The sequence below is a fragment of the Caloenas nicobarica genome, chromosome 31 (assembly GCF_036013445.1).
Source record: "Caloenas nicobarica isolate bCalNic1 chromosome 31, bCalNic1.hap1, whole genome shotgun sequence".
Lineage (NCBI taxonomy): Eukaryota > Metazoa > Chordata > Aves > Columbiformes > Columbidae > Caloenas > Caloenas nicobarica.
Window position 1 is genome coordinate 2,765,575 of NC_088275.1, and position 11,234 is coordinate 2,776,808.

Sequence of the window (11,234 nt, forward strand, 5' to 3'; positions counted from 1 at the left end):
AAATCCCAGTTGGCTGCACCGGTCTGCCCGGTTTGCACCCTCAAAAATGCGACTTTTTAGCACCGAAAAGCGACTGTCGCCCCCAAATCCTGCAAAACAAAAGGGCTGGGGCGGAGGAATCCCGGCCTGAAAACCTCGTTCTGGGAACAAAAACCTCGGTGTTTGCCCCCGGATTTTTCTCCAACGCGAAATTCTGGCGCCGGTGAGCGGGGACCGGCCGGGCTGGCGAGGGGGCACTTTTGGGGCTAAAAATCAACAAATTGTGGGTCCCGCTCTGGAGAAAAAGAACGTAAAGTGAAATAAACTAAAATATAAAAGTAAAACTAAGGAAAAAAGTAAAATAAAAAAAAAAGTAAAAGAAAGTAAAGTAAGGTAATATAGTAAAATATAGTATGATATAATACAATACTATATAATATAATACAATACAGCACAATACAATATAATATCATCATATCATATCATGTCATCATATCATATCATGTCATAATAGCGTATCACATCATCATATCATATCGTATCATATCACATCTATCACAAATATCTATTGTATGTCGTATATCGTATATCATATATCATATCTTGCATATCATATGTCATATGTCACATATCATATATATCATATGACATATTATATCATAAAATAGAATAGAGTAAAACAGAAGAAAGCAAAGTAGAATAAAATAGAAGAATATAAAATAAAATCAGACACAACATTAAAAAAATAGGCGTGTGTGGTTGGCTGCGAAAGCCCCACGTGCGGGTGGGTATTGTGGGTGTCCCGCGGGCCGGCTCGTCCCGCCCCCGCCCGGCACTAGATGCTCCTCCAGCCACTTCCAGCAGAGGTTTTTCCTCAATTGAAGAGTTTTTGGGGATGTTCTCTGTGGCTGAGACGGACAAACGACAGTTCTCCCATGGGGATAAATCCCGGCTGGAACCCCACCCGCCCGCCTCCAGACGCCGAAACGCGGGTCACTTTTGCGCAGTAAAACTGATCTTTTATTTTATTTTTTTTTCCCAAAGAAATTCTGCAATTTCACCAGCGTCGCTCAGAGAGAAAACGATATTTGTGTTGCCGCGGCGGAACCAGGGAGAGGAAAACACGATCTGTGCTAAAACCGACAGTGATCTCCGTTAGAGCTGTAGGTGTCACAACAGTTTCTCTGGAAAAAAACACCTTTTGTCCCCCAAAATGATTTTTTTCCCCGGAAAAAAAGACCTTTTGTCCCCCCCAATTTTTTTCTGTGGGGAAAAAAAAAAGTCTTTTTTCCCCCAAAAGAAGTCACAAGGTGCCTGTAAATCACATTCCAAATTCCTCGGGCGGATCCAAGGGAAGGACGTTGCCCCCAGGGCTGGAAAATTATTCTGGAAATCAGTGGATTGGTGCAAATGCGGCGTCAGGGTTTTAATTTGATTTTTCGTGGCGCCGGGCACATCTATATGAGGGGGTAGGAGGCGTAGCTGGCGATCCCGCAGTGGTTGTTGTGGTTCCTCAACATGCGGATGTAGCCCTCGTCGCCAAAATGCACACCCCAGCTTTGGGGACAGGAAAGGAGAACAAGAACAAACGAAAAAATTTTAAAAAAAAGGAGAAAAATGAAATTACTTTTTCTGTAAGTGAAGAGGCCGCTTTGTCAACACCACAACATTGAGGCGTTTTCATGATTCATTAGTTTTCATTATTCATGGTTAATGGTTGGACTCAATGATCTTGAAGGTCTCTTCCAACCAACCTATGATTTTATAATTCTATGATTGACCATTCCATGGGATTTCTAACCCCATATTAAGTCACGACAACACCATCAGGGGAACTTCAGGTGGGCGTAAGTGTATTTTAGTTGCATTTAAGGTTCCTTCGCACTACCAGGGTGACATCAAGGTGCTGGGACACGGTTGAGGGTAAATTTAATGATTTAATGATCTAAGGACCAACTCCAACTGCCAACTTTTTAACGAACCCTCTTGCACAAGCAGCAGCTGACCCCCCTCCCACCTCTATAAATATCGTAGAATATTGTCATTATAAATATCGGTTATTACAAAATCATGAGGATGTCAGCGGGAGGTCACCCAAGAGGAGCCGTTCCCTATAGATGAGTGTACGGATAACGAGGGTTCGGTGACGTATGGTTGCGCTTTTACCTGTTTTTCACAAGCCAATAATCTTTATCGTTGAGGGTCCCGTAGCCGATCACGACCACGGCGTGATTCACCTCGTCCGTGCACCGCGGGTCGTCGTACACACCTGCAAAACAGAGGAGTCGGGAAGAACATTCTTGGGCCACAAAACCTCGTCTTTGGGTCAACGTCAACCTCCAGCACCATCGCTGGTTTAGGTTTTGCCGTATCGAGGCCTTCAACCAGGAACTAAGCCCCAGATTGCTGTTTTCCACCCAATTTCCTAAGCTTGACATGCAGGAAGACCCAGGAGACGGCGAGGAAGATCTCCAGGGCCGAAGGACGTACCTGAGCGGTACAAGAAGAAGGTGGGCTGGGTGGCGTCGATGGCCACGGAGACCGGGCCCACGTTGGCCACGGCGTCTTTGAGGGCGGCCTCGTCGCCGTACGGGAGCTCCACGTACTTGGAGCAGGTGGCGGCTCGGTTGGAAGCGTTGTATCGACACGTCCCGTTCTGGGGGGAACAAGGGGATGGCGAGAAACGTGAGGAACCCACCGGGAACATCTCGAGACCTTCGGCGACGTGTTTCCTACCAGCTCGTTTTCACCCGGTGCAACCCCGTTCTTTGCGTTTCTTTGACCACCATACGCAGGGCGACAGAAAAGGCGCCCGGGGGGACGCGAAGGGGCCATCTGGCCCATCTCACTTCCCCACACCGAGAGCAGCCAAACCGTATCAACGGAATTTTACGCCTTTTTTCTAGAAACCTCCGATGACAACACTTCTTCCTTCCCTATCGAAACTGTCCCCGATTCCTCGCCTTTCCCATCAGAAACCTTCTCCTCATCTTTAACCTCAACTTCTTCTACCGCCCGTTAAGCCCGAAGACTTGAATTCCACTTTTCTTCCTTGGACCGAGCTGCCATTATTTTGACCCATTTCCACAGACCACGTTTTCGAGACACCAGCTTGTTCCAGGGCATCTCTTGTCTCTGGCCATCAGGATTCTCATCATTAGGAACTTTATTTTCTTACGGCTCTTTCCTTCCAACTTTGCAGCCATCATACAGCATCTGTTACAGTTTTTTTTTTTAAAAAAACATTTTATGGACGTTGTTCACCAGAAATGTCCGCCTACTGAAATGGTAAAAATATCGATATCCCATTTTTTAACTACAGAAGATGGAATAAGATCTGACAACAGGACCCAGGACTCCTGTCCCCATTTTCCCCTTCCGCGTAGCACGTTGCGTCATAATTTATGTAGGACAGGAATAAACAGGTAGAAATTCTGGCTGCTGGTCCAGTCATTCACTTACAAGGAAAAAAAAAAAAATAAAGGTCCCTTCCTTGGGTTTGAAAGAATCAGCTGCAAAAGCTGAGGAGATGACACAAGAGTGGTGGGAACCAAGACAGAGGGAAATCATAGAATCATTTTGGTTGGAAAAGACCTTCAAGATCATGGAGTCCAACCGTTAACCCACCGCTAGCGCTAACCCACGTCCCTGAGGACCTCGTCTACACGCCTTTCAATGGGTGGAAGAGAAGAAGGAGGTCTACACAGAAGGAAGGGCCATGTTGTGTCCATCCTCCCGTGTTTTCCTGCAGGTTTCTGGTGCCCACCTGAGCCGTGTAGGGGTAGGACTCATCCGAGTCGATCCCTTCGTTGTCGATGATGTACTGGAAGGCGTTGGTCATGAAACCTCCCTCGCAGCCCTTGTTCCCGTACATCGTGGAGCAGTCGACGAGGTTCTGGGCGCTCAGGGACACCAGCTTCCCCGTCTTCAGCTTCACCTGCCCTTCCAGGGCTCCCACGGCGCTGAACGCCCAACACGACCCGCACGCGCCCTGCGAAAGCCCCGCCAGATGCTCAGACGCCGCCCCGCGGCGCCGAGACCCAGGGGAGAGGCAGCAGGAGAACTTCTCACCTGGTTCTTCACCTCGGTGACGCAGCCCCGCTCCCTCCAGTCCACCGTGTCCGGGGCTTCGCCGCGGGGCTGCGCTCGGTACCAGGAGCTCCGGTTTGGCCGAGGAGAAACTTTCAGCCCAGTCAATAAAGCCGCCACTTCCTCGCTGCTCTGGGGGGGGAAAGAAAACACAAATTACTCGAAAAATCCATGAAACTCGTGAAGTTCTCGTCTCTGGTAGGTCCTACATGGAGGTGGAGGGGTTGTCCCTTGAACGGTCTGAGCTGCAAGAGTTACCAGATTTGGGGAGTCCTTGGCTTTCTAATCTCTTACATTTAATCTCCAGACATTCGTTTGGGTTGGATTAGACGCTCTCCAGAGGTCCCTTCCAACCCCAACCACCCCATGATTGGAAAGGGCAAGAAAAAGAAACCACAAAGCTCCACTCCGGCACCAAAACCCCCTTGAAGCTGGTGGGTGGTGCACGAAACACCACCGCAACCTTGGGACACCGAGGAGGGACGATTTGCATATATATATATATAATGACCAGGACCGAGCGCGTCCACCCCAAACGTTGCATTAAGTTATTTCCCAACGCCCGGTTGCTTCACGCCGGTGGGCTGGTCTGAGCAGCTTCTCCGCGACTCCTGGAGCCCACGAGGCGACGACGGGCTGGGGGGGGCTCTCGGGAGCAATTCCACCCGCCGCTATTCCTCGTTCCACCGCGCTCGCTGTGAATTAAAGCCGAAACGAGGCACGCACCATGTCTGCCAGGTGGTTCATGCCCAGCTGGTAGCTGTGCAGCCCCAGCGAGTGCTCCAGGTTGTGCAGCGTCACCAGGCGCAGGTTCCGCTCCCACGTCGCCCGCCGCTCCCCTTCCTCGTGCTGAAACCAAACGCAAAGCCCGTGACGCGCGGCCGCAGCCGCCCCCCGCAGCCGTTCCGCCCCGTCTTATCCCCAAAACCTCGTCGGGAGCCCCCGCGAGCCCACCCGCGCTTCGGCGAGCCGGCGGGCCGTCCGCACGCCGCGCGGCACCGCGGGCGCCGTGGCGCAGCAGCACGGCCGTGCTGCCGCCGCCGGGCCGGACGCCGGTACCTCGGGCCGGTACTCCTTGCCGTAGGTTTTCTTCCAGAGCTGCCAGTGCCAGTCCAGCGCGGGGTCGGGCGGTCCCGGCGCCACCGGGAAGGTGACGGCCCCCAGGACGGTGACGGCCGCCAGGAGCTTCATCCCGCTCAGCCGGGACCGGGGCGCTCGCAGACGTCACCTGCGCCGGGAGCCGAGGGCTCGGAGCCGCGCTTGACCCCTCGGTGACAAATCCGGTTTGGCGAGGGCGGCCGGACGGTGATGACACCCCCGACGTGGCGCGTCGCCCGCGCCGGGTGATGCCACCGGCGCCCGTCCCACCCCCCGTCCTCTTGCACCCCCAAAACCCCGCGGGACGGGACGAGAAATCCCCCCCGGGGCTCCCAAACAGCCCTTCGGGGGGGGGACGGGCGTCCCGTCCCCGAGCCCGCGGGGACACGGGCGCGCGGGGACACGTCCCGCGGTCCCACCCGCCCCCAGGGACGTTTCCACATCGCCCGCTCAAGCGGCTGGTTTGGCAAACCGGCGTTTGCCAGCATTAAAAATGTATTTAAAAAAAAAAAAAAAAAAAGAGACAAACAAGGAAAAAAAAAAAAAAAGGGGGCAAAAAAAACCCTCCCGAAACAAAACACAAAAAACCACCTCACAAACAAACAAAAAATAAAAAAAATAATAAAAAGTAGAGTAAAATAAAAATGAAATAAATAAAATAAAAATAAATGAACACAAAAATAAAATAAAGTAAAATTTAAAAAACAAAATTAAAATAAAGTAAAAGAAAATAGTAAAGTAAGGTAAAGTAAGGTAAGGTAAAGTAAGGTGAAGTAAAGTAAAGTAAAGTAAAGTAAATATCCACAAACCCACCCCCAAAACAACCCTATTTTCCTCCAGCCCGTGGCCACCAGCTCCCGAGTTTGGGCTACAACACATAATTCATCAGAGAAGATGGAGTCAGAACTCAGCAGAAAAACAGAATTTCTTTGGTTTTACTTCCTCAAACCCCGTCCCCCGGCATTTAAAGCACAAAAGCCCCGACGTACCTGAAAAAGCTTTTTGTTCGGTGGCGCGTCCCGGCCCGCGGGTCCCCGGGGGGTGACGGGGACAGAGCCGGAGTGTCCCCAGCACCGGACAGACAGCGGGACGGACAGCGGGACGGACAGCGGGACGGACAGCGGGACACCGGCCGCGATTTGCCAGAGAAATCACGAGCCAGGAAATGAGGAAACGCTCCGATTTCGTTTTCGCTTCGCTGGGAACCGGCGCGGCCGTCACGCGGTTCTTTGAAGCGGCATCATCAAAAGTGTTAAAAAATGATGTTTTTTTCCCCAAACGAACGGCCGGGCTCCCACGGCGGTTGATGTTTCCTGTGGGGCTGCGGGCGGGAGTCGCGCTCCTCCAAAATGAATCGGTTTGGGCATTTTTTGTGATTTGGTGCTGAGCCGAGAGACAGGATGGGGTCAAGGCTGGAGCTTACTGCTTTGAACTGGGTAGACCTGAGCTCCCAGCTGAGACCAGCCCAAACCAGTGCTTAAAAATAAATAGGATAGACTAGACTAGACTAGACTAGACTAGACTAGAATAAAATAAAATTTTTAAAAATCACATTTATTCACTGTACTGGTTCGAACTGGGTAGACCTGACCTCCCAGCTCAAACCAGCCCCAAACCAGTGCTTAAAATAAAATAAAATAAAATAATTTTTAAAAATCACATTTATTCACTGTACTGGTTTGAACTGGGTAGACCTGACCTCCCAGCTCAAACCAGCCCCAAACCAGTGCTTAAAATAAAATAAAATAAAATAATTTTTAAAAATCACATTTATTCACTGTACTGGTTTGAACTGGGTAGACCTGACCTCCCAGCTCAAACCAGCCCCCAAACCAGTGCTTAGGAAAAAATCAATCACATTGTGCTGGTTTGAACCGGGTAGACCTGAGCTCCCAGATCACCAAGTTTAGTACCAACTCCAAGGGAAAAAAGAAAACAAATCTCATTTATTCACTTTTCGGGGGGGTTGCGCAGAGAGAAAGACGTGATTTAAATAATTAATGAATTAAATTCATTAATTGATTCATGAATTAGACCACCCAAGAAACACCAGGTGAAGGTGAATGAATGCATTTTGCATCCATTAAAAATACTGTTTTTGGGTATTTTTAAAAGAATCCTACCAAGGCCAGAGATGAGGCAGAGGAGGAACCGGGTGGGTTTTAGCCCTGACACCAGGATAAAGGAGCTTTGTTGGCAGAAATGTCCACAATTTAGGGGTTTTTTGTTGTTATTTTTTACAAAATCTGACGGTTTCCGGTTGAGCGCCGCGCTGCTGACATCGCACGTTCGGTTTGCTTTCTCCGGAGCAGCATTCTTGCATTTCAACACTTGGTTCCTTCTGGTTCTGCTTTTTTAAATGGCGAAAAACATGTTTACAAACAGGTTTTTAATGCAAAGAGCTCGAGGCCCCGACCCGGCCGGCGGGGATGTCACCAGTTTGTCACCAGTTTGGCCCCAGGTCACCCCAGCCCGGCCCTTTGTGCTGACTCAGCGACCGGGACTTTCCCAAAGGAGCAAAAACTCCCAATTTTCTGGAGCCGACTCGCAGCACCCAGGAGCCGGGCAGGAGCGTTTGGGGTGAGAAACGGCGATTTGGGGTCACCGGGTGTAATCGAGGGACCTTTACGTGCTGCTGGGACAGAGCTGAGCCCTAAACACACCTAAAAAAGGCCAATTGTGTCAAAAAAGCGCATCCCTGGCACATCAGGGTGCCCCGTGGAGAGGAGAATTAAGGGAAAAGCTGCTCAGCGACCGGGTTTGGACCCGTTTTTCACCCAAAAAACCGTGGCCGATGCTGGAACCGGCTTTGGGGACAAATTGCCCCAAGTCACTGCCCAAAGGGGAATTAAAATTAAATTTGGGAGGTGGCACCAGTGCCAAGAACGAGGGCGGCAGCTCAGCGCCGAGTCACAGCTGAAATAATTGAGATTTAAGCAAATTGGAGAATGAAAGCGCAGCCCTTGCTTGTCATTCCCTGGAAGATTTTCTAACCTAAAAAGGGGAAATGGTGCAAAAATCCTTCCCTTTCCGACTGTTCCACCACTTGAGCCTCGTCCCACCGCGGCCCCGGGGCTGCACAGAGCAAACCAACCCCGGTGTTTGTTCCCAACAGTGTTTTTATTTTAAAAAGAAAGGTCGTATCGTTCTCCGCGGCCCCGGGGACGGTGGATCCGTGTTCTCCGCGGGGGGATTTTCCACCTGCGGAACTCCCGGGGACGCGGGATCTATTTGCACGAGCATCTCCGGACGGGTGGAGCATCCGCGGCACAACCCGGCGCGGCAAAGGAGCCTCGGAAAAAATAAGAATTGGGGGTTTCTCCCCGCGGAGAAGCAGAATTTCCGCCCCCCCCGGGCCGGGGCAACGTCGGCTTTGGAGATTGGGTGGGAAAAGGCAGAATTTGGAGGCGGGGGAGCCGGGAGCGCTCACATCTTGGGGAAGCTGGCGAGGTTGGCGATGCCGCAGGCGTTGTTCATGTTCCGGGCCAGCAGGACGTAGCCCTTGTTGCCCCACTCCTCGCCCCAGCTGCACAAAAACACGAAGCCTGAGCCGCCGGCAAAGCCCGGCTTAGTAAAAACCGGCCCCAAGCGGCCCCGCCGTACCTGTTCTTGATGATCCAGTGCTTGGTGCCTTTCTGCGCGCCGTAGCCCACCGCCAGCACCGCGTGGTTGATGTTCTCGGCGTTGCAGCTCTCGTCGTAGTAAACGCCTGGGGGGCGGGACGGCTGGTTACGCGCTGGATAACGCACCCCGCCGTGCCTCAGTTTCCCCAGATGGAGGGTTTCTCACCGCGGCTGTAGAACTGGAAGGAGGGCAGGCTGGCGTCGATGCCGACGGAGACGGGGCCGATCCTGGCCACGGCCCTTTTCAGAGCCTTCTCGTTGCCCTGGGGGATCTCCCGGTAGCCGCGGCACTTGGCCGCCTTCCCGCTGGGGCTGTACATGCAGCTCTCGTCCTGTGGGGACCACCAGGGGCAAGGGGAGATGGTGGGGATGGCCGGGGGGAGGAGATGGGGATGGTCGGGGGGAGGAGAAGATGGGGATGGTCGGGAGGAGAAGATGGGGATGGTCAAGGGGAGAAGAAGATGGGGATGGTCAAGGGAAGAGGAGAAGATGGGGATGGTCGGGAGGAGAAGATGGGGATGGTCAAGGGGAGAGGAGAAGATGGGGATGGTCAAGGGGAGGAGAAGATGGGGACGGTCAGGAGGAGAAGATGGGGATGGTCAGGGGAGAGAGAAGATGGGGATGGTCAAGGGGAGGAGGGGACGGGGACGTCTCCGCAGACCTGGCCGATGTAGGGGTAGGCGTCCTCGGAGTCGATGCCGCGGTTCTGCCGCACGTACTCGAAGGCGTTGGTCATGTAGCCGCCGCCGCAGCCGTCGTTGTTGGCCACGCAATCCACCAGGTTCTGGGGGCTGAGTGGGAGCAGCTTCCCCGTCCTGCGCTTCAGCTGCCCCTCCAGCGCGCCCACCGAGCTGAACGCCCAGCACGAGCCGCACTGGCCCTGCGGGGACACGGTGGGTGACATGTGGGTGACACGTGGGTGCCACGTGGGTGCCACGTGGGTGCCACCTCGCCCCAGGAGCCACCAGGCTCACCTGGTTCTTGACGGGCGTCACGTAGCCTTTCCTCCTCCAGTCCACGGCCGCCGGGGCTCGCTGGGTCCAGTCGGGGACGTAGAGGGTCCCGTTGCGACGTTGGTGGCCACGAGGGACCTTCAAGCCCGTCATGGTCCTCACCACCTCCTCGCTGGTCTGGGGACGGACGTGGGGCGGGCGGGTGTGACCCCGGGGCTTGGGGACAGAGCAGCACCCAAGGGTGCTCGTCCCCTCCCTGCCACCCCGCCGCTGTCCCCGCTGTCACTCACCATGTCCCCCAGGTGGTTCATGGCCAGCTGGAAGGTGTGGACGCCCAGCGCGTGCTCCAGGTTGTGCCGGTTGATGTATTTGAGGTTTTTCTCCCAAATCAGCCTCCGCGCCGCCTCGTCCGCCTGCACCGCGGGGGGAGATGGCGCTGGGTGGCCCGTGTGTCCCCTCCCCACCCTGGGGACGCCCCGCGGATGTCCCCCCGCCCGGCCGTACCTCCCCGTTGTACTGCTTGCCGTACGTTTTCTTCCACAGGTGCCACTGGGCGTCCAGCTCGGGCTGCGGTTGGGCCACCGCGGCGGGGACCAGCAGGGCCACCAGCGCCGGCCACCACATCCTGGGGATGGGCACCGAGCTGGGGGGACACTGCGACCCCCCCCCCCACCCAGTTTTGGGGCCAAGACCCCCCCGTCCACCCTGTTTTGGGACCAGAGGACCGGGACCTCCCCACCAACCCTGTGTTGGGGCCAGGGGGCACCAGAACCCCACTCCCAGTTTTGGGGCTGGCGGGGGACCAGGATCCCCAAACCACCCAGTTTTGGTGCCGGGACCCCCCCACACCCAGTTTCAGGGCCAGGGCGAACCAGGAATCCCCACACCCAGTTTGGGGCCGGGTGGCGCTGGCCGAGCGCCGGCATCACATGAGCCGCGGCAGCCGGTTCCCATTAACCCCCCCGGCTCTATCCTGCAGCCGCGGGCTGGGAATAAACCGAATTTTGGGGGCGCAGGGGGTGCCATGGGGGGGTCCCCAGCATCCCGTCCCCCCCTTGCTTCACCCACTTTCTCCCCACGGCAGGGAAGGGGATGCAGCCCCAGCCCCGCTCCGTGCCTCGGTTTCCCCTTTCGCTCCCCTAACACCGAGGGTCCCAGCGCTGCCACACCAGCCCCTATTCCCCCTCCCCTCCACTGGGGACCATTCCCCGGGGACAAAAGCCACCCAAGTGCCCCAGCAAGGCCTTGCCAGGCCCCCTGTCCCCCCACGTCCCCCCACTTACCCCGGCATGGCGCTGCAGGGGACACGGGCGGCGGGACCGGGGGCCGCGGCTGCTGCGGCTTTTATGGCGCCGGATTGAGGAAGTCGGAGGCAGCTGGAAAATGTTGGCGGCTGCACCGGGGGAAGGAGGGGACGGGGGGGACACGGGGGGGGACACGGGGGGGACACGGCGGAGGCTGCACGTGGGGCTGAGCTGAGTCAGAGCCCATG

General features: G+C 54.8%; 2 protein-coding genes across 4 annotated transcripts; both read right to left on the reverse strand.

Moving 5' to 3' along the window:
* Window positions 1-502: 502 nt before the first annotated feature.
* CTSS (cathepsin S) lies at window positions 503-6,305 on the reverse strand. 2 transcript variants are annotated; one of them, XM_065653600.1, is made up of 8 exons: window positions 6,156-6,305; window positions 5,128-5,296; window positions 4,795-4,917; window positions 4,051-4,200; window positions 3,746-3,970; window positions 2,470-2,635; window positions 2,146-2,248; window positions 503-1,536 (listed from the first exon to the last, which is right to left on the reverse strand). In XM_065653600.1, the coding sequence occupies exons 2-8, from the start codon at window positions 5,257-5,259 to the stop codon at window positions 1,437-1,439; spliced, it is 999 nt and encodes a 332-aa protein (XP_065509672.1). In that variant the 5' UTR covers window positions 5,260-5,296; window positions 6,156-6,305; the 3' UTR covers window positions 503-1,436. The 2 variants fall into 2 exon arrangements, with proteins under 2 accessions (XP_065509672.1, XP_065509671.1); XM_065653599.1 differs by having other exon boundaries at window positions 5,128-5,335.
* Window positions 6,306-8,252: 1,947 nt separating this feature from the next.
* CTSK (cathepsin K) lies at window positions 8,253-11,093 on the reverse strand. Of its 2 annotated transcripts, none has more exons than XM_065653848.1 (8): window positions 11,026-11,093; window positions 10,247-10,367; window positions 10,033-10,155; window positions 9,764-9,919; window positions 9,451-9,669; window positions 8,956-9,121; window positions 8,770-8,875; window positions 8,253-8,692 (listed from the first exon to the last, which is right to left on the reverse strand). In XM_065653848.1, the coding sequence occupies exons 1-8, from the start codon at window positions 11,031-11,033 to the stop codon at window positions 8,593-8,595; spliced, it is 999 nt and encodes a 332-aa protein (XP_065509920.1). In that variant the 5' UTR covers window positions 11,034-11,093; the 3' UTR covers window positions 8,253-8,592. The 2 variants fall into 2 exon arrangements, with proteins under 2 accessions (XP_065509920.1, XP_065509919.1); XM_065653847.1 differs by having other exon boundaries at window positions 10,247-10,385; window positions 11,026-11,061.
* Window positions 11,094-11,234: the final 141 nt, after the last annotated feature.

Excerpts from the sequence above, each read along its gene's own strand:
- CTSS (XM_065653600.1), bottom strand. The coding sequence starts at position 5,259 with ATGAAGCTCCTGGCGGCCGTCACCGTCCTGGGGGCCGTCACCTTCCCG. Across the intron at positions 2,249-2,469 it reads CTTCTTCTTGTACCGCTCAG|GTGTGTACGACGACCCGCGG; the intron begins GTACGTCCTTCG and ends TCTGTTTTGCAG. Across the intron at positions 1,537-2,145 it reads TATTGGCTTGTGAAAAACAG|CTGGGGTGTGCATTTTGGCG; the intron begins GTAAAAGCGCAA and ends CTGTCCCCAAAG.
- CTSK (XM_065653847.1), bottom strand. Across the intron at positions 10,156-10,246 it reads GCAAGCAGTACAACGGGGAG|GCGGACGAGGCGGCGCGGAG; the intron begins GTACGGCCGGGC and ends CCCGCGGTGCAG. Across the intron at positions 9,122-9,450 it reads CCTACCCCTACATCGGCCAG|GACGAGAGCTGCATGTACAG; the intron begins GTCTGCGGAGAC and ends TGGTCCCCACAG.